The 26,594-nt window shown below is 31.2% G+C and overlaps 2 protein-coding genes across 2 annotated transcripts in view; one reads left to right on the forward strand and one right to left on the reverse strand.

Annotated features, from left to right (window-relative positions):
* Positions 1–516: 516 nt before the first annotated feature.
* LOC145310908 (uncharacterized) lies at positions 517–13,970 on the forward strand. Its single transcript, XM_080150496.1, has 19 exons — positions 517–604; positions 2,966–3,106; positions 3,344–3,420; positions 3,816–3,879; positions 4,309–4,425; positions 4,668–4,738; positions 4,979–5,148; positions 5,622–5,738; positions 7,048–7,123; positions 7,816–7,896; positions 8,453–8,501; positions 8,846–8,934; positions 9,216–9,282; positions 10,334–10,438; positions 10,570–10,601; positions 10,746–10,827; positions 11,283–11,397; positions 11,615–11,970; positions 12,254–13,970. Exons 1-19 carry the CDS (start codon positions 542–544, stop codon positions 12,308–12,310), a joined length of 1,929 nt encoding a protein of 642 aa, XP_080006622.1. The 5' UTR covers positions 517–541; the 3' UTR covers positions 12,311–13,970.
* Positions 13,971–18,586: 4,616 nt separating this feature from the next.
* The window catches only part of dock (SH2/SH3 adaptor protein dock), a 592,107-nt gene continuing 584,099 nt past the window's right edge, over positions 18,587–26,594 (reverse strand). Inside the window, exons 8-16 of the mRNA XM_080150516.1 lie at positions 25,670–25,807; positions 24,899–24,981; positions 24,513–24,642; positions 23,499–23,630; positions 22,667–23,129; positions 20,651–22,231; positions 19,412–20,297; positions 19,337–19,361; positions 18,587–19,009 (exon numbers count right to left, since the gene is read on the reverse strand). Coding sequence (XP_080006642.1) covers positions 23,064–23,129; positions 23,499–23,630; positions 24,513–24,642; positions 24,899–24,981; positions 25,670–25,807 — 549 coding nt within the window. The 3' untranslated portion in view covers positions 18,587–19,009; positions 19,337–19,361; positions 19,412–20,297; positions 20,651–22,231; positions 22,667–23,063. The remainder of the gene's footprint in view (positions 19,010–19,336; positions 19,362–19,411; positions 20,298–20,650; positions 22,232–22,666; positions 23,130–23,498; positions 23,631–24,512; positions 24,643–24,898; positions 24,982–25,669; positions 25,808–26,594) is intronic.

Genomic DNA, 26,594 nt, shown 5'->3' on the forward strand with positions numbered 1-26,594 from the left:
AAATTTTAAAATTTTATAGGTTCCTTTGATATCCAATATCATATTATCATTTTAAACAATATTGACAAAATCCATAAAAGTTAAGATTGGAAATTCGTTTTGAATTTTAGTTGGCACGAATACAGCAGATATTAAAATTGTATGTTATGAAAAAGATCGGGCGTAAAGGCTTTTTAGAGAATTAGTATTTATGTTATAAACTTGCTGGAACATGGAAAGAAAATGAAGTAGCGGGTTTCGTCATATTTTTACAGTAGCTTTTGATTGGTTAGGTAAGTTAAAGATTGCACCACAGGATTAGGAAAAAGCCCCCGCATAATTAGAGTCCCCTGCATTAGCTAGAAATAGGCGAAAAGGTACCTTGAAAATACGATGAAACCTGCTACTTCGTTTTCTTTCTATGATCCAACTTGCTTTATTAATTTACCAGAATAACAGGGATTATTATTATAAGTAGTGAACATAAAGAATTTCCTTAATTATCTCTCATTGTCATTGAATACCTCGAAAAAGAAGTTTTATTTGGGGATTTTTGTTTAAAATGATTTTCATTTCAGATGTAAATATGTCTAAAGTGTCAGGATCTTACAAAACTAAAACAGAGGTAAGTCCAACGACCGTAGCTCATCAAGTAGCGCATCCGCTCGTCGTCGGGGAGGTAATAGGTACGGATCTTTGCTTAACAATGAACTAATAGTTGCCTGATGTGTGTTAAATAACCTTATACCCCGGGTGTTTTGACAGAAAAGGAGACATTTGGCTCCCCTAATAGTTATCCTGGGTTGTTGGACCATGGCGTTTGAGTGTCATGGTTAGCATCCCGCCAGTATGAGGTGATTAAATTCCTACAATTGAGGGAATATATCTAATATTGAATTTCAGGATTCTGATTTGTGATTGTGCATTAAAGAAAATTTTTACATAGAAATTATATTCTTGTGTCACTTAGATAAAAAGGAGGATTGTTCAGATTTTGTTAACACACCTTTAAGCAAAATCATTATTTACTATTGATTTATTTAGATGATCGGGGATAAGGTATTAACGAAATTATTATTTAGATCGGTTTGAAATTAATTTTTTTCAAATCAAACTTTTCAAAATTACATAATCAATGTCTTTAAATAGTAGATTTTTAAGACTATATTTGAATAAGAATAATCTGTACTATTTGTGGAATTTTGAAATCTAAGTCAAAATCTGAAAAATTTCCCCCAACATGCCCTTCTTGTCCTACTTGTCCTTTCTATAGAAATATTGCAGAGTTTTTATTGTATTCATTTTCCTGTAATTTACATTTTATTTACCTTCTTATCTATTTATACATATATCCTTCTTTTTAAAAGCCAAGTTTTTCTATAATTAAAACTATGCTTGGACGACCCTGGATGGATATATGTAGTAATTTTCAAGATTTCTCTTCCTTGTAGTTTTAAGCTTTTTTTCAATTGCATAATTGTTATCTTGCTAATTCACAAAATTGTTCTTTTCTCTTTTGAATTCTTCTACAAAGGAATTACACGTTTATTCTATTATGTTTAAATTAAAATTTGGGTGTAATAATTAAAAAGAACAGATGTAGATTTTTGTTCTTCCGGAAGATGAGCGTATATGGGTGTTAGCCCCCCCCCCCCCCCCATTCCATAAAATTTGAATTTGGTAGACTTGCCTTACCTTTTTTCACCCTCCCAACCCCCCCCCCCCAAAAAAAAATCCTGTGGGCGCCACTGTATGCATTTACCCCAATATTTTTAAGTCTGACTAATAGTAAGGAAATTCTTTGACTATGACTCGTTTCTTTCAAGGATAAAGCTCACTATTAGTGTCCAAGCTAAGGAATAATAGTTATAAATTAGTCAGTTCCTTAAAAATTATTATATAAGTAATATATTTTTAAAAGCTGGTTGCCCTCAAAACACAACTTTCTTTTTTGAGCTTATTATCAAATTTATTTTGGGAAGCAAAAGATTTATAGGAAATGTTTTTGGAGTAAGGGACTTCCTTCCCGGCTAATAATCCATTTTATATCTGCTGGTTAAAAACCAGTTCTATATCGTGAAGAAAAATCACATCCAGTATGTTTTACATAAATTACCCATAATATAACTTCTTGATTTTCTAAATGAATTTTTGTAATGTATCATGTTTATTTGCAGACCCACTGGAACTCTTAATAAGACTTGTCTGGTCAAATATTTGTATTTTGCATGCTTAAATGAGTTTACTATTTGCATATCTAAAGATGTTCTTTCTTTTCCTACTTTACCAACATTTTGCACATAAACAATATTTACCTAAAAATCTAAAAGATAAATTGAATAAAAAAGACTTAAACGAAATGATAGTATCTACTTGCAACATGCACTGAATGTTTTGAAGAAAAAAATTATCAAGGGGGTAAATTTTTAATTTGTGACTAGTGGCTGCGCTCCTAGCTTCCAGATGCTCTGTATTGGAAGGGGAAGAGATTGGAAGAAAATAGTCTAAAACCCTACCAATAATGGGGTTTAAAAATAGATAAGTCTAAAACCATCCCATAACATATGTAAAGCTTACCTAAAATGAAGTAGCCAATCGTTTCGGTATCTTAAGCTACAGAAAAAAATCTTACTACTTTATTATTTTGGATTGCACCATAGAAAATTAAAAAATTTAACACTTTAAAAAAATTGAGAAGTGGGGGGGGGGGTGGGGTGGTTCCCCTTACCTATTCCAAATAAGACCGCAAAATTGTTACACAAAAAGTACAAATGAGGAATTGAAAATAAGTGTATCTATTTGTCTCAGCCAGAAGTTAAGATGAATTTGCATCTATTTGTCATTTTTAATTTAGAAAATTTTAGAAACAATAATCATTCTATCCAATTTGGTGTAGCTCTAAATCTTATTAATAATTTTCTGGGGTATTTATCATGAAATTTACTTAAACAATAACACTACAATAATTATAATAAAACTTGTCTAGAATGTACCACCCCTATCAAGCCTACCTGCCAGTGCTAAACGTGGATACCTCTGGAAGCTCTCAGGCAGAAGTCTGCTGCATAAAACTAATTGGAAGAGAAAGTTTTTCGTACTTTGGGAGGGAAGATTATTTTATTACCAGGTGCAGTATTGGTTATTTCGTTTTTGAAGTAATAATTTTAAAGATGATTTGGAAAAAAATAAAACAATTACAACAATAAAGAAATATATGTATATTTATAATTTTCATGGATAAAAATGTGTATATAGCTGTTATTGTACACCAAATACAATAAATAACCTTTGTATTTTAAGATTTAGCTGGAAAAGTTCAAACACTGTTACTTTGTACAAACCAATCATTTTATGGAGTTTTTAGGATGAAACAGACGACCCTCGTGGTTGTGGGGTACTTCAACTCAAATATTTCACCTCTTGTGTCGAAGCTCCATTAAGGTAAAAGCATTTTAATTATCTAGTTAATGTTCTGCTAAGGTTAACTTATATTTGGTACTGCTTGATAGCCTTGTCGGGTCACTGCACCGCAAATAAAGACCTCGCAGGGTTAGCCACCATCCCATCTCATTGGTTAGGCACTCCTTATTTTTCATTTAGAAGATGGGAGGGGAGTTGTTTCAGGGTTCTATCTTTAAAAGACACTTTGAGGGAAAGCTCTTTTATTATTTTCTACTTCAATGTACTTTGTTTATCTAAAGACTTAAATAGGATGTATAATAAGCCCGACAAATATTAAAAGCTAGTTCTTACAACGATCAAATCCTTTCAAAATGATTTTAAGAAAGATAGAAGAACATCCTATTACTATTAATGTAAAATTGAATGTTGCTTAGGGATCACAAGAAGGCAACGAATGTATTCATACTGCTGGCATCTGAAAGAGGTTTCCTTGATCAGGTATATATTTATACTTTATACTACACCCTCACTAGTTTAGAAAAGCTTAGATTTCCTTATGGTATCTTTATAAGAATCTTATTCCATGTTCAATTCATGCAGTGTATTTTGAAACCTTTATGTGAGTGAATAGAATTTTTAGACGCTGCTCGCTCATTTAGTATCTTGTGGGTTTATCCTTTAATTTTAGTTTTGAATCAAAGAGTGGACTATGGGAAGATGTTTTTTGGTGGGGTTGACATTAGTGACGAGGAGAACATTCGACTGTAAATTATACTGGTACTCCAAGTTTTAAATTCACGTTTTCCCGTTAGTTGGCTTGAAAACTTTGGTTACTTTAACTTAATCTTGATTGGTTGACCCCTAATGATTAAATTTCCAATGGCTACTTTTATGTCATAAATTTACATACCTATTATAATTTTTTAGGGACGATGTTACTTATCTGCTGAAACCCTTGGTGAGATGAAGGACTGGGTTTCCAAGCTCAAAATGGCATTAGACAACCTTCATAGGTCCAGGCACTCTGTTCCTGATATTCCTGAGGTACATAAAAAGAGTAACATACATTCTATTTTGAAAAAAAATGTACATATATGAACTTAGATATATACTTCGAAAATTATTTTCACACAAACACAGAATACATCCAGATTGTCTTGCAGACAGACAACTATTATTTAACTAGTCAAATATAAGCATAGTTACAGATTTATAAAGACAACTGAAAAATTTGTTTAAACTTTACAATTTTGCTTGTATACATATTTTATTATTACTTTATTTAGGAGAAATGTGGAAAATCTGCTAGCCTCTCCTCCCTTCCAAGTCAGAAATCAGATGCACAAGATAAATTGAGGTAAAAATATTTTTTTGTTAGGTATTGATTTTTTTGAAAAAATTTGTAGGTGTGATATTTTTGCTACAGCTTCAATGTGACATCAGTTTTAACACAATCCATATCCACAAAATTTAAAGATTCTATAATTCTTATTGATCCGTCGAAGAAAATAAATCATAACAGACTGTCAATCTTTCATAGTTTTTATTCTTGAAAATCAGCCTAATATATATTTTCTATTGTTACTGTAATTTTAAGGGAGCCCATCTTGCCAATATCGCCCATCGCTCCAGCCACCGAGAAGCTCAATCGGTCCGCCGATGACCGGGTTAGCTACGAGATGTCCCTTGACCGTACGTACCAATACAGCTCCTCGGATGACAGCCTCAACCAGTCATTCTCATTTGTTCCTTCTGTCAGAAATTCAGGTGACAAAAATCAAATTAAGTTTTGTACTTTTTCATAATACAACATGATACGTTATTGTCATATTCATGTGGTAAGACCGTTTATGCGAACGAATAGAACAAACTTACACATACACCCAGTGACGTGCACTTGGTTATGCCAGAGTGGGGAGGGGGGTCGCCTATCAAATTTCTATATCCCCCCTTATGCACGCTTATGCATACAGCAAAATGCTTTATCCTGGATTTTGTCATTGGGTTTTCATATCATTTAAAATATATTATGTAAATTTGTATGATTGAGAGACTAAATCATATTAGAGTTATATTAAAAGCTTTAGTGCAATTAACAGTAAATGAGACATTAAGTAAATAAACAAACAAAAAAGATTTTTTACAAGTATTTTATAATTATCTTTAATATTTTAAAATCATGATTTAATAACTGAAATGATTTTCGTAATGATAAATTGGTTACTATTTGTTAATTTTAGTGTACTCTTGTATGCAACGACGATCTTTAAACACTGGATCCCGCCGGTCAAGCGGTCAGTTCAACAGCCTACCAAAACCGGATCCTGCACATCGTAGTAATCACCTAGCCACTGCAGGTACACAAATACGTCTTGTGACCATAAGAAATGAATGGCAGGCCTTTTCAGCTTCAAATCTTTTATATATGGGTATTTAATATTCCTCTCCCTTCTAAAAAAATTTACTATATTTTTTTATTCATGTCAATTGATCAATTTTAAACCATTAATAGTACGCTTCTTAATTATAAGATAAATTCACTGAGTGAAAAATTCTGTGGTACTTCTTAGTTATTTATTGAAATATTTTTCGGTGAACATGGAACCCACTTCAGTCTTGTTTTTCTGGATATTAAATGATATACGTTGAATTTAGATTGTATTGTCTTTTACTGATTCTTTATTTGTCTTTATCATTTACTTACAAAAATTATATTTAAAGTGTAACAATATTAATTTAAAACTCATTCAAAATGTTTAAGTTGGATAAAAATTATTTATGTACACATATATCCAAGTAGTAAGCGTTTTTTGTCTGTCCCGAAGGATCTCGCTAACCGCTGAACCGATATTGTTCTCCTTTACAGTGAAGCTTCTTATAGGTCCTGGGAAGGTTTTAAACTATTTTTATAACTCTTTGGAAACTTAAATTTAAAATAGGATGATGTCGACTTTTCCTTCTCCTACCAGTGCAGTGCCCCTAGAGGCTTCTAGGGGGCGTAGCCGCTAGTAAAAGAATATTATTTCAAAATTAAATTTGTTAAAAAAAAAGATTTTTACATACCGTGACATTCCCTTTGTTCAGTCATATTTTAAGTCTTCATAAAATAATAGTGGATCACATTTAAGATGTGATTGGCAGACTGAATAAAGAAGGGAGGGGCAGGGACAGTTTTATTAAGAGCAGAATGCTCTAACACTGTTAGGCGCAAGGGTTGCCAGGGAATGACTGGTCCCTTACCTTGGTATTGCCCCTATAACACAAGTCACGCATCTTGTGGTATTCCCTTAGCCCAGTCATCAATAAAGCCTCAAAAAAAAAAGTTTATCACATATCAGATGTGCTTGGCAAACTGAATAAAGATGAGAGGGGCAGGGACAGGTATTCTGATAGTAAACAGCTCTGACCCTGTTAGGTTTAAGAGTCGCCAGAGGATTAATGAAGGATCATTATCGACTGGTACCTTACCTAGGTATTTACCCTGTAAAGCATAATAAAGCTGACTAACAGACAGTATTGTCTCGAGAACCTTGTTATTGTTTCTTTAAATATCTCTTTGATATAATTAGGAAATGCGACTTATCGGTGTGTAGTATAACAAACTCAATATTTTATCTAAGCATGTTATTACTCAAAACTGTTCTACAAAGAAAATATTTTATTTAGATCAATTTAACAGCCTGCCAAAGCCCGGTGCTTATAGCACACCAGCAGACAAACTAGGATCTGAAGCTGTTTATAGGTAGCTTAATTTTTTATTTATTTTACAATTAGAGTTATTTCAATAAAGTACAGTACAAAACAAAAAACTACTTAAAAAATGATGTTTCTCATAAAATAAATATAATCCTATAATCTAAACATTGATAACATAAGCATTTTTTTTCATTATTTTTGCACATTATTATTTGCATTTTTTTATTGTTTAAAACATGTTTTGTAATTTGTTAGCTTTGCTTAGTTTGGCTGAATTTATAAGAAAATAAGGATGACAACATCCACAATGGTTAAGCTCATCAAATAACATAGTTTTTTAAACGAACAATTATAGAGATTTTCAAATTTAATATTATTTAGTGATGTTTAACTTATAACATTGTTCCTAATTGTCCTAGGGATGAATATTTCAAAATCAAGGGAATAAGGGATAGTTAATTACATCAACATGTAAAAAAATCTACATGTTATAAAAGGACGTAAGGACTGGCTGGAAATGATTGTAGAGTTGCTGCCTAAGAATAAGGGTGATAATAAAAACCTTTTCATTCGGAAAATGGACGATAAATCGATGTTTACCCCCGATTATAAAAAAAAAATTATCTCTTCCATAGTTTAATATTATTGGTGGAATAATTTGACCATTGCTAGTTTAAATTAAAAATAAGGTTTTAAAAAAGTCGCAAAATTTTTTAAGCAAAATGAATATCTTTTTAGGAATAGTCCCAGTAATAGTAATAATAGTTCAAGAAAACAATTAAAATTTGCTGAAGAATCTATGTCAGACAGAAAATCATTGTAAGTTTTTTTTTCAATTTATCTTACAGGCTTAAAAGTTCATGGTTTGGAAATTGGGATATAGTCCCTTTCGTGACAACGCGATTCGTTGTATTTTGAAAATGGCTTTTGATACGTTAATTTAGGTTAGGTTAGGCTATATTGAGTTTTGTGATTGCCCCGCAGGGTAAGAGCCCCTCGCAGGGGCTAGAAATAGGAAAAATGTCGCTAGAGACCCGACACTAATCTTATTCGTGTTGATATTTATGGCCAAAGTAACTTTCACAAAACAACAAACTCTTTGATTCCACGACTCTTATAGTAAAGTCCGTCCTAATAGTACTTAGTTGGGAGAAGCACTTGTTCATGAACAAGAATTACTTTTCTTGTTTAGCAGTAGGTAGAATACCATAAACATGCAAAACAATACATAGGATTTTCATTTAAAATAGTTGTAATGAAAAGTGTCATAAAGAATATATGTATGAAGTGACGATTGAAATATTTAATCATACTAAGTATTAGTAATCTGGCATAAAATTATTTACAACAACTATTATTGACTATAATATTTTAGAAATGGCAGTAATTTGAGTATTGATACTTTGACAACTACCCAATCTCAGGTTATATTTTAAAACTTATTTTAGTAGCGATGTTACTCTATATTATTGGATGTTCTGCAGTTCTGAAACTGTCACTTAATTTATACATAGTTTCCGAAAAGATACCAACTAACACAAATTAAACAGAGAAGATTTGTATGTAATCCTTATATTAAAGTAAGCTGTACAGTGAAGCTTCATTTACTTCCAAAGAAGGTTTATAACTATTTTAGGAAAGATACTTTCATCCTAGCAATTTTATTTAGAAAAAATTCCAACACCTATAATAAAATGTTTGATTTTCAATAGTCATCAATCAATAAAGTGTTCTAACACAATATCTTTTCAGTATCCTTTTTTTTTAGCTTGGAGTGAAAATGTTGAACAATAATGGTCCTAGTGAAGATGTAGAAAGAAAACTAGTCATTCTATCCAAACAACTGGATGAGCTAAAGTAAGATTTATGTATTGGCCCCTCTAAATGAGTAAATTCTATGCAGCGAAATATAGCGTGCGACATAAAACAATCATATGCCATACGCAATGCAGCATAATGCATCTAACGCCAGTTATGACAAAAGATCAGCAATAAAAAGTTGTATTCGCTACACTGTGACAAAAATATGCTTTTAGATATTTAATACGATAAAACATTACAGAGTTACCATTTCAATTATTAGATCATAATATTTTTTTTTATTGTTTTTAAGAATTACTCAAATCCATTTTTCATAGACGGTTGTTTCGAGATCTTGACGCAGAGACAAGTTCAAACAGAAGAGATGTAGGAAGTGTACACGAGGTAAATATGATCAATCTATATACAGAGACAAGTTCAAACAGAAGAGATGTGGGAAGTGTACACGAGGTAAATATTATCTATCTATATACAGAGACAAGTTCAAACAGAAGAGATGTAGGAAGTGTACACGAGGTAAATATTATCTATCTATATACAAGAGACAAGTTCAAACAGAAGAGATGTGGGATGTGTACATGAGGTAAATATTATCTATCTATATACAGAGACAAGTTCAAACAGAAGAGATGTGGGATGTGTACACGAGGTAAATATTATCTATCTATATACAAGAGACAAGTTCAAACAGAAGAGATGTAGGAAGTGTACACGAGGTAAATATTATCTATCTATATACAGAGACAAGTTCAAACAGAAGAGATGTGGGATGTGTACATGAGGTAAATATTATCTATCTATATACAGAGACAAGTTCAAACAGAAGAGATGTAGGAATTGTACACGAGGTAAATATTATCTATCTATATACAGAGACAAGTTCAAACAGAAGAGATGTAGGAAGTGTACACGAGGTAAATATTATCTATCTATATACAAGAGACAAGTTCAAACAGAAGAGATGTAGGAAGTGTACACGAGGTAAATATTATCTATCTATATACAGAGACAAGTTCAAACAGAAGTCATGTGGGATGTGTACACGAAGTAAATATTATCTATCTATGTACAGAGATAAGTTCAAACAGATTCGTTTTATTTCAGGTATAATAGATATTAGCAGATTAAACAAATGTTTTGTTTATGTCAAAACCACACAAATTCACAATCAAAACAAGGATATAAAGGGATAAGACAATTGCCGATAAATTGATGTATATTCGCAATGATGATACACAAAATAATTCCTTATGTAGATTACAATTAGTGGTTGAAACATTTGGACACTCAACTAAATGAACCCACTAATCAAAATTCATTCCCAAGGTTGTTAAGCCAACGAATAAGAAAACGTTATACAAAGACTTTGGGAACTCGTGTAATAAAAAGCACAATGCCTCCTATCTCCCTGATCAAAACTATGTTGATGTTTTAGGCATTAGCTACCATGAATACAACGGCCAATGGTATAGAAGAACGGATATCCAGATTTCAGTCCTATATGACAAATCTAGAAAGACAAGCTGGTACTATAATGATGGTAAGCTAATATTTATTTTTTAAAGCTGGAACAACTAAATATTAATTTATGGAAAAAAATACCCTGTTAAATGATTGCTCATAGTGGACATATTCTAGATAGCGATTGATTGTATATATTTATGCTTTTAGGAAATTAGAGCAACCCAAGATAGAGTTTTAAGGTAAAATAATTCTACAATTTTTTTTATAAATCTTTAATATTTATATCTAAAAATGTATATCTTCAAGGAGAATTTTAATGAGAAAGACAGACATATATTAATCTAATTTGAATTATAAATATAAAAATTACCTTTTCTATTTAGAACTTTAGAAGAGGCAGAACGGGCAAGAAGAGAATATTCAAATCTGAAACAGAAAACTGAATTCTTACTTTTACAGCTTCAGGTTAGTAGAGAAATAAGTTGAGAAAATTTTTTATGTTTACCAACTAAGTCCCAAGCCTCTAGAAGCGCTGACAAAAGTGTCGGATGCTGTTGGGTAAACTAAAACCACATAAGTTTTCCTTCCGGCCAATACCTTAGTTTAAAAGCTTGACCAAAAAATTTTTTATTTTATAAAGTCTAATTTTTTGGTGTACTTGACCAATAATATGGGTTAACTTTCTTGATACAGTTCAAATGTGTTTCTATTAAGAATATAAAAACTTATTTTCATAAGAAGTTCTGCTAACATTGGATTTAATCTTGCTCTAATAAGCTCATCCCAATTACATAAAATATTTGTACAAACTGCAAAGTTAGTTTTAAAGAAGGCACCACGAAACAAAACCTAAAATACATAAATCCAAGTTTCTAATTATATTCAGAATTCTTGTATTAAATGGTAAATTATTTTGTTAGGGTGATGCAGTGGCTATGAATCTGCCCAGTCAACAACTGGCACAGCCAACAATATTCAAATTTGGATCTCAAGAACAATCTCAACATGGCAACCATGAAAATAACTTTAATGCAGGTAATTATATTTTCAATAATAAATTTGGTTCTCAAGAAGAATTTCAACATGGCAACCATTAAAACAACTGAAATTGAGGTAAATATGTAATATGTATGGTTAAATTTTTTAATTTGAACCTCAAGAATAGTCTCAACATGACAATTATGAAATTAAGTTTATTTTAAAAATATGCCAAATCCCAACAGCACAGCAAAATTAAAAAAAATTTTATTAGGAGGACAGCAGCTTTTTCTGGCAGGCCATCAGGGCGGCAACAGCCTCTTTGCCACCCATAACAATCAGCCATCTTCAACATCAAATCTTTTCAACAGCAGCTGTCACCAGAACCAGCCAGGCAACAACAGCTTGTTCTACACGGCAGCAAATGCGGGAACAGGAAGCACTAATCAGCTGTTTCAAACAGGCCAAGCCACTCCACAGCTGAACTCGAAGATGATAAAATCTAGTAGAGCAGTTGTGAGTGATAACATACCCTCCAGAGGAGAAAGTATAGGAGCTGGCAATAACAATGCCTGTCATAATAACAGAAGGGATAAGAGGGATGGCAAAGGCAGTGTACAGTTTTGTCAGGTTTGATAAATCCTTTCATGTAAATAGTAGGATGTCTGTCAGTCTGTGTGTATCGATGATCGATTAGTAGAATGCCTTTTATTGAATTAATTTTTTTTCAAAGAGCATAGTGCTGCTGTTGCTTTTTAAAAATAATGTTATTTCTGTACAACCGGCCGTTCTACTTCCAGTAACTTATAGATCGTAAAGAATACAACAGCCATGAATTATGGCATGTTCTTATTCTTGTGTCATACAAACCTTTCAAGTTTTCCTAAAGCTAAATTATATTTTCTGCTTCTAGGACCCAAACCATCATTCCTCTGAAGGCCCAAGGCCCCAAGATTCAACTAACAATTGAAAATCATTAGATTCAATTTTTACATATTTGTTAATTTTATGAAGCCTAGCTTTAAATTAAAAAATCAGGAAAAGGTAATAAAGAATGGTTGATTTAGAAGATCTGACATTTTTAAAGGCATTACTTACATTTTAAAGATATTCGGCCATTCACATGTTACTTACTATTGTAAAGTAAATATCTATAAAATTAAATAAATGAGATATAAAGTAACCATCCAATAATTAAATAAATGTTATTAAGTGCTTACTTTAAGTAAGGATAAATAATTAAATATATGTGTATTCACAGTTTTACTAAAATGTTTAATTCTTATGTGTGTTTTATACCTTATATTCATACAGATATTTTCTACAATTATTTATTAAGTGGCATATGTTTTTATCAAACATTATAAGTTTCAAATTTAACTACATTTTGTTTACATTTTAAATAAAAGTAACATTATTATCCAATCGTTTTCATACTTTTTTTAAATTATGTAATTCATTATTCTTGTTTGTATAAGCTATGTAAATTATTTATTGTATTTTGTTTAGAATAATAATCTCAATAATAGTGAAATTTATATTGTCTAAGTATAAAAGTAAAACTTGAGTAAATCTTGAAAATAAAACTCATTATAAACAAATTATTAAAATTCATTAGTTTTTTTTCATTAAATAAAGAGGGCAAAAAATAGCAACAAATTAAATTATGTTTACTTATTGTTTCATATAATTGTTTCTCCTATCCTGGATTTATATAAGATGAAGGGGTCAAGACCCTGGGTTACTTATTAAATTGGCGTTTCTTCAATTATGCGTATTAAACTTTACATACAGCAAATATTCATTTGGACACCCTTGACAGGGATTTTCAGAGGATAATTGTTTTCCTTTGCTCAGGTTTTATGCTAATATATGTGGTCTTTGGCCCTATGTAACTTTTCTTTACTATTTTTCTATTGAAAGGTTTTTCTTAAAATTAAATTCTTAAAGAAAACACCTTCAACTTTTATTGTTGTGAAAAGATGCATAATAATATCTTGTTTCAATTAACTTTTGTTTTGATGCAGTTACAACAGAAACAATATCTGCACTAACAATATGTGCAGTCAAACAAGTTGAAAACAATATATAAACAGACGGGTTCAACCAATTAATGTCTAATTAAATGTTGTAGAGAAAAAAAGATTTTTACATTTTTGTTTGTCTGTTTGATCGTCGCTCCTATTGCAAATCTTTAAATCTTGCAAAATGATTCTTTGTAACATTTATTTGTAACTGCTGATAATAACTATGATATAATTTTTAAATCAAGATTCCTAGGACAAATAGGCACGTTGTCAAGAATTTGGCAACTCTGTAATTACTTCGTAAGGTTTAAGTCTGCATTTTTCGCAATTTCAACTTCCATCTAATGTTTTAAAGAATTTTTATATACTTGCACTCTATATTTGTTAATGCTAGTTTGTCCAAATGTCTAATATGTTGAACTTTTCAGCTTGGTAAATTTTGGAATTTTTTAACTCACAACTTTGAAGCCTATAGTTTATTTTAACTTTCTTTTTATTATAAACAAATACATGTATGATTTTTGATTACTTGATGTTAGACTTAAAATTGTGAATTTGATTTCCGTTGTTTTTTTTTAATTGTAATAAATATAAAGATTATGTCATTTTTTTTTATTTTTCATGTTTAAAATTTCATGGAACCCAATCTCCTATTTTATTAATTAATTGAAGATCCTCACCTCAACAATTGTTATGATTGCATTAGTTGGTATGCAAGTAATTTAAAAATTACGTTCGATAGCAGAAAAGGTGCAAGAAAAGACAAAATCCATAATTGCAAAATTCATAAATTGAATACTTTTTAGTAGTATAACAGCAATCGAAAGGCAGTGATGATAAATTGTCAGCAATATCTTCACAGTAAAATTCAGCTAATAACAGTCCAGCAATATCATTCCTTACAAGAGTTTGATGTCTTTAAGAGCATTACCGATAGATCAACAGACTAAGTTAGTTGTTGTTGAGTATTTGTATTAAATCTTGAAAACTTAGCAGCCTTCTAAAATTCTCTGATAATATCCAGGTAAATCAATTGATATGGAGCAACATTTTGAGCTGCATAGTCTTTTTGAGCCACATCCAACATCCAAGAAAACCCTAATTGTGCATTTGTCTATGTGTGCAAATATACCTGTGTGTTGAGTCTTCTTTCCTAGAGCCTAATGAGATAAATTAAATTAACGTTGTGTGTTTGATAAAGCAAAAGGAGAGCAATACATGACTGAAATTAATATTACAACTTTTCATTTTACTATCCGCGGAAAGCTGCTTATAATAAGATGCGATCAGTGCAGTGTATTTCTCCTGGTAATTTTGACACATTTTAGCGATTTGTGACACCCCCCTTAAACCAAAATCGAGCGATTTGTGAGCTTTTCGCGGAGTATTATAGACAACCAGAGAGGTGTATTTTTGTGTTAGAGGTTAGATACATCCCCAGTTCCACCCACCCACTCAAAAGTCAAACAAGCGTACTTGAATTATTAAATAGAAGAGCGAAGCACGTAAATTTGTTTACACCCTTCCTAAATTTAAGGTTGGTGTGACTTATTCTTTAACATCCCCCTTGGCTGTATTAGGGGGTGTTTATGCGACGTTTATACCTTTTTGGAAATGGCACAAAGATTTAACTAGGGTTCTCGGCGCAACCCCTAGTCTAAAACGAGTTACAAGTTTCCATAAGGTGCCCTGAAGAAAAAAATGAAGGTATTTTGGTTTGTACGTTAAAGTCTTACTAGGCTATGAAACGATTTAGGGTTTTTTTTTATTTGGGGAAGCTTAAAATAGGTCCTGGGATAGTGATAAGCTATTTTACTGTCAGGTTTTCCTAATAGCTAGGGGAGCATCCGTTAGTGTTTAATAAAACATCAGTGATTCTAAGAATAACACAATGGACGATTAATTGATAAATTGAACTTGGGGTGTCAGTGAAATTTACACTCAACAACATATAATGATAAAACATATACTATACTGATCTGAGAACAATTTTTAGTTTAGAATATAATTTTAATTAATGATTAGAACTTTAATATAATATTGGTGCACTGTCCAATAACATGTTTGACATGTATATCTAAACTTTGATGAGTTTAATGATTCAAGAAAGCAATATTTAACAAGGATGACAACATCCATAAGTAGAGAAGCTCAAAAATTATGAATGGATATCGTGAAAAAATTTACTATAAACAGTGTCATACAATAAACATTAAACATGATAAAATAGGTAAAACAGGAAACCTTTAAAATCACGAAAACTTTACAATCTAGGAATCGATCTAGCACCCCAATTAATAGACAAATCTTAGTGAAACTTGATGGAAATATGTAGAAAATGAGCATATTCAATCCCCGATAATTTGAGCCGTCAACCCTGGATAGGAATTGAGAAAATCACGAAAACCTAAAATTCTTGGAATCGATCTAGCATCCCAATTAATAGACAAATCTTATCGAAACTTTGTGAAAATAAGTAGAATCTAAAATTGATTAATCCCTGAAAATTTCAGCCCTCTATCTTGAAAAGAGATTCAAAACTTGAAAATCTAGGAATCGATCTAGCAACCTAAATAACAGACAGATGGACAAAACAATGTATAGATTAGATCGGCATATGTCATAGGAATCTTCACTAAAAATTTCAGCTGTCTATCTTGTATAGTAGTCGAGAAAATCACGTTTCCCCCATAGCTTTACGGACTAACTGACTGACGGACAATGTAAATTACAGAGTAGCTTCACTACTAAAAAGCATTTTATATGAAAACTATAAAAATGAATCTCATACATTGGAATTGGTAAATTTTTAATGAATAATTCTATTACTGAATCTACGAAAAAAGAACTTGTACTAGTTTAATGTGAATAAAATTCAGCCGCCGCTGCATACATATACTTAGCCGTCGTACGCTAAACTTTTGCCCTTCTTTTGGTCAATCTGCCTAAGTCGCTAAAATAAAATTAATAATTTTTAAATCTCTAAATTTATATTTACTGATATGCATTTAAAAATTAATTCTATGCATTGTTTAACTTTTAACAGAACTGCAAGTTGGGACACAAAAACAAGAAAAAAATTAAATTTTATAATGTCAAATATTGCATTTTACATAGCGAAGCTACTCTACAAGTGCCTTTCTGTCTGTTGGCTGGTATGCAAATTGTTTTCTCTTTACTCTCTTTGTACAACATTTTATCGGCCTTCTGTTGATTTGAATTTAATTTACATTTATCAAATAGCTGATTTGTACCTAGCCTACCTATAGAGTATTTACTAAAAAAGAGGGGTATGAAAATGAAAATTTTATATATGAAAATAGTTGAAAATGAAAATTTTATATCTGAAAATAGTTGAAAATAAAAAATCTAATCCCCCTACAAAATATCCCAAACAATCCATGGTCTGGCCAATAAGAAGCTTCAACCAAATTGTAGATCTATCAATTAAAAGCATACTAGACATATGCATCAAGAGTTAAGGAGATCCGCTTGATATGATCTTACATCTTCCTTGTTTAGTTTGAAATTAATGAATGCAGACATTTGATAAATGTGCATATAAAAATAACAATACTTGAAGTACTTATCTGAATAGTGATATCGCTTTCTTATCATTTTTTATATATATTTTTATTTTAAGATATGAAGCATACAACTATTGTAAAAATACAGTATTATATTTTTTAGTTTAATCAATGCTTAAAATTGTATCGATTGTACAATAGTTCACAAAATAACCGTTTAAAAAAGCAAAAGTACCTGAACTCCAGAAAAAATTTATTTTGAAAATGTCATAGAAGGGAAGCTACAGCTACAATTAGAATAAGAGTGGTTTTGTACTAACAATACCTTCCTAGAACGCCCAATCTATTTTTTTTTTTTTCTGTCGTGCTCAGGTAAACCTGTACCTGGCCTGAGCTATTTGTGTGTATGTACCAATATTGTTTTGAATGGGTAAATATTTTTCAATTCGTTCGGATCAGGGTTTCGGATCCGCATTGATTTTATGCGGATCCGGATCCGGATCCTCAAAATTTGGTCAGTGCGGATCCGGATCCTACTGGATCCGGATCCGGATCTTTGACAATAAAAATAAAATCACCAAATTTTTCAAAAAAATTTTATTCATTAATTCGAAGTCAAAAATTTTAAAATACTTTTAATTTTCAAGTCTGAACCTAAACCTTAAAGATTGGCTCTCATCAAGAGAATGTCTGAGATTTTTTATAAATTTAGGTAGATTTTTCCATTTTTTGGAGTCTAAGGATCCGGATCCGGATCCGCATTTTTTTTGCGGATCCGGATCCGGATCCTTGGACTCAAAATATGCGGATCCTTGCGGATCCGGATCCGGATCCGAAACCCTGGTTCGGATAATGAGTCAGCTAATACAGCATCTAGTAGTTCAAAACAATTTAAAGATAAGTGTCCACGCTGACATCAGGTTCTAGGTATGATCCTGCAATCGCAAGTCTCCAACAGACTTAATATAACTTCTACGGCCGGGATTTTTACATGTAGACGCCATATATTTTGCTGGCTAAAGATGTTAGTAAAAAAAATATGCAATAATTTGGTCCTAGGCAGGGGTAGCTATTCTAGCAATCAATTCTACAAAAAAAAATCACGAAACCTTTTAAGTAATTTGGAAGTATATATTTTTATATGTAATTTAAGAGGGGTGGGTAAGAAGAGGAGGAAAAAGGGAAAGGGGTTCAAGGGGAAATTTTCCTTTAGAATGGTTTGTCAGAATATCATTCCCTTGTCCCTGGGTCCTAGGACAAACGCAGGACTCCCAAACGTCGGACTAGACAAACGTCGGAGTGAACACTTAAACTAACCTAACCTATTTTAGACCATCTAAGGTTTTTTTAATGCCTAACCCCTGCGGGGGGCTTATTTGTACATTCATTGCTTAACCTAACCTAATCTATATAAAAATACTCAATTAAATCAATATTTTAAAACTCCTGTGTTGGTCCACTCCGACGCTTAGGACTCCTGTGTTTGTCCTGGATCAATAATTTGAAATAGAGTCATACCATATAAGTTTATTTGATTGATGATGCTTTGGATATTCTTAATGACAAGACGTTTCCAACAATAATTGGAGAATAATATATGCTAATTGTTTTTGCAATTAATCCACCTGAATGGGAACCTAAGCAATATAGAACACAGTTGTTACCAAGCTCATAGCAATAAAACAAAACAAGTATTATTAACAGTTCAATGTTTCATATAATAATTGTACAAGACATTATGGTGAGATTTGGGTAGGTTCAATTACTTTTCAAATAATTACTGGTCAAAATTTGCAGTTCAAATTCGGAAACCATGAGTCTGAAATGTTCATAAAAATATTGGAGAAATTTAAATAGGTAAAAATTAAGTAAAAGCTTTTAAGATCGGGCGTAGCGGAATGTTAAAATGACATCATGATTCCCGATATTATATATTCAGATGCGTGCACATACATTTATTCATAACATGAAACGATTGGGTAATTTTTAAAAGATTTTTAGTTTGAAGGAATGAAATAGTTAAAAAAAATTTAAGCGTATAATGCCAGCAAATTGTATTAAGTAATGCGATTTGACATTCCTATAATAACCTAATTTTGACATCCCTATAATAAACTAATTTTGACATACCTATAATGATAGAGTTTAACTTAAAAACATTATGATAACAGATTCCACCCCATCCCTTATTCTCTTCCCCACTTTCAGATTGTAAGGGTGACGCATATTTCAGACCCAAGATTTGGCGATTTGAGAAAAATTTATCTTTATATTATAGCGAATTAGATAATCTAGCAAAGCATCGCTTTTATCTTATAGAGAAAAATAGTAAATCAAACGGCGAAAACTGAGATCTGAAATTTGCGTCACCCTGCCAATATGACGCAAGACGCATGACCGCTACGACCGTGGCATTATTTTAAACCCAATCCCTATAATAACCTAATTTTGACATCCCTATAATAACCTAATTTTGACATCCCCATTACAACATAATTTTGACAACCCTATAATAACCTAATTTTGACATCCCTATAATAACCTAATTTTGACATCCCTATTACAACCTAATTTTGCAGTTAATAAATGAGAAAAACTTACTATAACTTATAGAAAAAAATTATCTGATAGTACAGACAACACAAGCTTGTTAAAACAGTTTACACTTGCAAAATCAAATACTTCAAGAGAATGTTTTGACATAATTTCAAAGCCTACTACATCAAATGAATGTGGATCTTCTATTGAACAAGATTTTTAAAAAAATCATTGATAGCCCCATGTGCACGCTCCTGAACATAAAATTTTACATTTTATATTTATAAGCTTAATTACATAATATTAATAAGTCAATATTAAGAAAATGACCAATGCAATGCAAAGAAATGAGAGTTTCCATAAATATTAAATATGCATACATAAAATTTCATGCGAGAAATTCATTTGTCAATTCATTACGTTACATTAATAATTATTAAATATTTTGTGTCGAATCATATCATAAAAAAATGTAAAGAGGGCATGGAAAAAGCGACATCCGCCAGATATATTTTTGTTGATTTACCGAAGATTTACAACGTAGGTACACTTTTCGAACTTACTAATTTTTTTGATGTTTGGCGGTAGTCAGAACAAAAATTGTACTTAATGAAAGCAACTACAATTTTTGTACCGACTTTTACATTTTGGTAATTCATGAAAGCAACTGAAATTTATTCAAATAAGTGGTTCAATGGTTTATCTAAGGTAAGTTTCATTCCATCCTTAAGTTACTTTTGCGTCAGATGACGCTTTTACCTGCCATCCTTATTATAACACTAAGAGACTAAAAAGGTCAATAATTATGGATTCTGTATAAATGTTACAAAAAAAGTTTTACATTCACAAGACAAGGACAAATATTCTGACAAATAGAATAGAATTGAGTTACATATTCAAAAAGATTTATTACTTTGGCTTAGAATCCGTTTTTATTTCATTTACAAACCGGTTTTGTATGGTTAATTTTTTTCCACCACAGTTTAGTACCTAGATGTTTTCTATAGTCAACTTTCTATGAATTATTCAAGATTTTATTGGTAATGTTCGAGGATAGGAAATTAAAAAAATATATAGTATTAATTCCAGTTTTGTAAGGGACAAATAGTCGGACCAACAAAATGATATAATATCTAGTACTTTTTTTGTTGATGTAAATTGTTTACTTTATACTCCATAATAATTAAATATGTAATCAAAGTCTTTCTCTTCTATTACAAAGAATATTTATCCATGTTCAAATTTATTTTTAAAATATTGATTGAAAGTAGTGAGGAAACAAATTTAAAAGAAATAATTTGGTTTAAAAAAAAGAAAACTTAAAGTTTTAAAAATCCGTTACCTCACAAGAGTGCATAGGTTTAATAAAAATTATTTTTAAAATATTGTTAATTTTTAAATAATAAATATTAATAGTTGAAACTATGGCAAGAAACTAAAGATTAGAATATTAGAAACATACAGTACAGAGAGTACAACAAAACTAAAACAAACAAAAACACCAAAGAACTTTTTCTTTGGCATATTTAAACTAATTGTAAGTATAATAATATCATGTTTATAAAGTGTAAAAATTAATAAATTATAAAAATTTATGCTAAAGGTTAGTCTTCATTGCATACATAAAAACCTCTGCAAAAATTTTGTTAGTTAAAATGTCTCTAATGCCTATATAAATAACAGCGTTATAAGATAAAATCATATCAATAGTTAACAATTTGATTAAATTTTGCATTTTTGAAATTACAATTTTCTTTGTAATATTACATTAATATATAAATTCATAATATTGCCTTTACTTTTTCTGATTTAATATTTAAAGAAAATGTAACGATATTACGGCACAGTAGAAAAAATGGAGAATTTGTTTTTATACTCTTCTTTAGAAAAGTAAAGTATGCACGTAGGAGATATAGCGTTGCCTCCGAAATCACGAAAAAATCGGCTGAAATTACAAATATTTTTTTTCAGATTAATTCGATTGTTGGTTACAGCTGATTTCATCTCTTTAATCTCATTTCGACAAAAAATCCCTTTATTTAACTATAGCTAAAAGAAACCTATTGCAACTACTATAAAATGCTTAACATAAGTGCAGAAAGGTGCTCAGGATCACTAGCTTCCGTTCGTGCATAGTCCTCTTTATAAAAATGTTGCTAACAGACCAAGTAGCTGTTACGGCTGAGTTTGTCATTAAAACCAGATTATTTGTATGACCCGTTGCTTCTCCGTTTTTTTACTGGATCCGATAGGTAGGTATTAGTATTACAATATTTTAACTGAAGCAATCTTGTTTAGCAAATTTTGATTTTAGTATATTTATGAGAAACTTATCTACTTTTGGTTTCAATTTGTTACAACGCATGTTATATCATCAATATGATTACTACAGTAGGTATTAAAAAAGGTAAAAAATGGGTTGTTAAAAAATGCCCAATGAGATAATTAACACGGCACATAACGTAATTTTTTGTTCTATGGCTTCAAAAATTGCCGTTTAAAAGATGGCAAAAATATTACTTGTTCAAAATATGTTAGTCTTATTTATAAGGTCAATGCCGAAAGAAAGCTTAAGTTGCCTAGTTTTTTTAGGATTAAAAAATTTTAATTACAATTTTAAAAATTATGTCATAAAATTATCACAAGAAAATTACAACAAACATAATAATAATAAAAACAGAAATTTTATGCAGAGTTCTAAAAATTATTAGTTGTTCTTAACTTTTATAATCTTCTAGGCATTTTATTTTTTGCCTTTAAGACTAAAAAAAGAAAAGATTAACCATAAGCTAGGGTTTGCTTGGTAAAAGTAGATTTTTAAAGTCTTTTGCCTAATATTAATGTAGATATTTGCAAATGTAAACAAAGTCAATAATTTTCAATATTCCTTCTGTAGAAAACTGATAGATATATAAAGATAAATGGGCAATACTTTTTATGTATAAAGGTTGGTCATTGTCAACCAAATGTATCTAAACTTAAAATTAGTGATCCCAGAGTTTTTCTATATTCTATGGTATTATATGCATTTAGAAAGTATATAATCAAAATATTTTATATTTATTATTTGAAAATTGTTCCCTCATAATATAGACTCAATATTTTAGCATAACTATTTAACAACACTTCGTGTAACTTTCCCTTTCATATTCTAAATTGTTTTGTCCCGAGTTCTAATTTAAAAGTATTTTTTAATGATAAAGATTTTAAAAATCTACAAGTACCCAAGCTTACCCTAAATATTTTATTAACAGCTCAGTAGTACAGGGGAACATTAGTTTGGCAAAGGTGAACATATTTTTATTCTATTAGTGTTATTAAACAGTTTTAGAATACCTACATCATTGCTGAATGGTACTAACTTTCATCATTTGCTTTAGTTTGTGTATTATAGCTTACCCAAAAAAGTACTTTTTGTACCATCCTTCCCTGATTCCCGTTTCTGTTATTGTAAAATAATGCTAATACTTAAATGATGAAAACCTATTACACTAAATGAACTAAACCAATGTTCCTCCGTACCCTTTACACAAGAAAATCAACTAACCATACAATAGGCATTATTAATATCTCTCTAGTAGTTAACTGTCACCGAGAATGTGTAGTTATTACTGTAAGGTGGATGCGCTGCTTATTTTGGAAGTGGTTTAATCAGAAATAATTTCTCTCCTTTCTGGGAGGTGTAAATTGGAGCTCTCTGAAATTAAAAATAATTTTAGTTTTTAGAAAAATAGTCTACTCTCAAATCTAAACATAAAAGGCTAAGGAATTGCAAAGTTTTTTTGAAAAAAGTTTGTTCACAAAGCACAGAAATTATAATGACAAACAATTTAGGTACCTACACTCATAAGTTCTATCAACACTTTACAGCAAAACTATTTTCTTAGGTCCAACCTTTTGATGCCTTTTAAATGAGCTTGTTTCTGTATGTATTACACCTGTTATTTATTTCACGTGTTTGACAACGGAATATTAAAACGGAAACTATTTTTCACGTCTATAGCTAGGCCAGGTACGACCAGACACAAAGTGGCACGTTACACATAATGCTCAAGGTTAAACTTACTTGATAATGATCAACAAGTTGCTGAAGGGAGGCAAATTTTCTTTGGCCAATGCAATACATCCCATTCTCGACATGAACACGGAAATGTTTGTTGCGGCCAGGCGCTTTCAAGGACACGGAGAAGTCACCAGTCTAAATTAAAATAAATCATTATAGATCGACCAACAGACCACCATAACAATTATAATCGTACATACTAAATTGCAACTTTAATGATTAAAAATATCTAAGATATACAACCCATTTACATAATGTTTGGTTTTAAAATTTAGAATTCCTACTCTCCCCTAAAGTAAAAACATTTTTAATGGGTTTAGTTTAGTTGTTCTACAATGTTTTAGGGGCGTCGTAGCTCAGTGGTAACGCACTGAGTTACGGTGGTGAGAGTTCGAGTTCAAGTCCCAATGTGGCAACTCGAATTTCTCAGTCGTTATACATTCACGCAGCTTCCCCTGGTTGTGTAAGAAGGGAGATTATTGAGTGGTTTGGATACTTAATAGTCAAGTACATAACATCTGTACAACCCTTATCCCAAGCTCCTCTGCGGAGAGTGTCATTCATTACGGTGACTTAATTTGGGACACCTGCCATATTCGGCGAGGGTGAGGTAATAACGAGTAGCTCCCTTGAGACAGCGGGTCAAGTCATAATGTACTTGAGCGTGGAGCTTGAGCTGGCCCTAGTGGCTACACAAAAGTGTCTCGTCCTTCTCCATGACTACTTAGGTCCAAACACTAAGAAACAATGGCTTTACACACACATTCTACAATGTTTCAGTGAGAGATATGACATATGAAGATTTTTTTTTATTATTATCTTTATACAAAAACCATAGGTACTTAGGTAAGTTAAACAAAGAAAAACTAAGATTCATAAAATTACTGTGAAAATATTTAGAGACATAATAAATAGAAATCTCCAATGTGTATCCATCTCTATTCCTACGTATAACAAACGAACGGACAAAAATATAATCTACAGAGTTGCTTCCCCAGAACAAAACAAATCACTTACTGTAGATTCTGAGTCTCTGATAAGATAATCTCCATCCTGGCCCCTCTCAGCCATAAGTTGGTCGCACTCCCCACGACTTATTGCGCCGAAATACCAACTCTTCCTCGCGATTTCCTCGTTGCTTGTATTACTTTTTAAAAAAATATTTGTTACCTAGTTAATATAGTCCTATCAACTTGAAAAATTGACGTAACATGCCATTAGGTATATAAAACAACCATTTAGTTAAACGAATTATGTATTTTAGCAATTTTTATAAAGGGTGGGTAAGGATAAGTCATTTTAAAACTCTTACTCGAGCTTCATGACAAGGCAATACCTATAGATTTAAATTATGCAGTTACGGAAGTATTACCATAAACTCAGTACAATAATAATTTCCTTACCCATTGGTGGGATTTCCATTAGCTGGTATGCTGGGTGCAGATTTTCCTCCTGCACCGTCACTAGCCAAAAACTGTGCCAGCTCCTAAAATGTGTTATATGAATTGATGAAATTGCTCTTTATTATGTTTTCACTCGAGTCTTTGCATATTGGTAGAAAAAACATTTGTATTTCATAAGCACTCAGCAATCATGCCCATAATTAAAAAAAAGCGTATTCTATCGTTGATTCTTATAATTTTATTTATTTGTTAGCATCAAACACTTTACAAACTTTAAAAAACACTTTCATGAAACTGCATATTTAGGTTCGCAACCCTTAAATTTAACAATTTAGGTGAATCTTTGACATTTAAATGAAACCATATGGGGGAGGGGGGTATAATTTTCATCCCCCTCAAGATAAAACTTTGACTCTCTTGCCCTAGCTGCTGCATGGATACTAAACATGACATTGATAAACCAGGCACCCCTTTTATTTTTAAGACTAAAACCATTATTCTACCATAAGAACAGCCAAAGTTAGATTTAGTGTAACAGACTTTTTGGAGACCATCGTTTTAGATGTCCGTAGGAACATTCAATTGATAGAAAGCACCAAAATTTGACTTTCAATTGGCGAAAGAAATGAAAACCTTATGAACTGAAAAGGTCCAGGGGTTCAGTTCTTAATCAGGTACTTTGTTTGAAAGTACCAGCTAAACTCAGGCTAATTAAGGCAGATGAATTGCAGCTTTTGTAAGTATAAAAATCCACTAAAAAATTGCTCTAACCTGAAGGTAATTAGAAGGAACAAGGCCAATCTGACCACACTGGTTTCTTGCCTTGAACCATTCCGGGTCATTAGCTGGCCGGTCAAGGATCTCCAACCTGTCTCCCTTGTTAAAGCTCAACTCTGTATCATTCTGAGCCTAGAAGAAAAAATAGCTTAAACAAGAGAATTTTTTTAAATTGGGATAGTTATTTTTGATCCATTTAATTATTTTCCAATTTGTTACAATTTTCTGGCTAAAGTTTTCAGAATAATACGTTTAATAAGTTTATATCAAGGCACGACCATTTGAAAAAAGGTCTTAAGTTTCAGTGTTCTACTTTATATTACAGAGTGATGAATTTGTTAAGTTTATTTTTCAAGGGGCAATTAATATGAGGCAAGTGCTTGAATGCTTTCTTGAAAACTATGACACTCAACCAGACTCACATTTTCCAAGATCTTTAGCTTTAAACAAAATAATGTAATACTTGATGATTTAGATGACTTAATTTCTGTATATAAAAATCACACAACCTCTCATAGAACTTTTCTTAAAAACAGATATCTTAACAGAGCATTACAATTAACCGCAAAAATGTAAACAATTGAGAAATGTGTTATAACTTCAGAAATAAAGAAATAAATAATATTTATATTGATAAGAATTTAGTAATATCTATAATTCTAAAAAAAACCTTTGTAGAAAAGTCAAATAAACAAATTAGTTCTACGTAGTTGTAATGTTTGAGCCCGGCTTACTAACGCGTTATTGATAATGCGAATGCCCTGGTCTATTAACGGACACGGTAAAAAAAAAACTTGGTTGTTTTATGGGTATCACTAAACATTATCTATTGATGATGGTACTATCCTAAGTCGAGTTAAGCGACAATCAAATTATTAATAACACTACCCTCGAGTAATTTTAAAGATAAAGCAATCTT

Source organism: Acartia tonsa, chromosome 2 (genome assembly GCF_053477335.1).
Source record: "Acartia tonsa isolate MP-2025a chromosome 2, ASM5347733v1, whole genome shotgun sequence".
Taxonomy (NCBI): Eukaryota; Metazoa; Arthropoda; class Copepoda; order Calanoida; family Acartiidae; genus Acartia; species Acartia tonsa.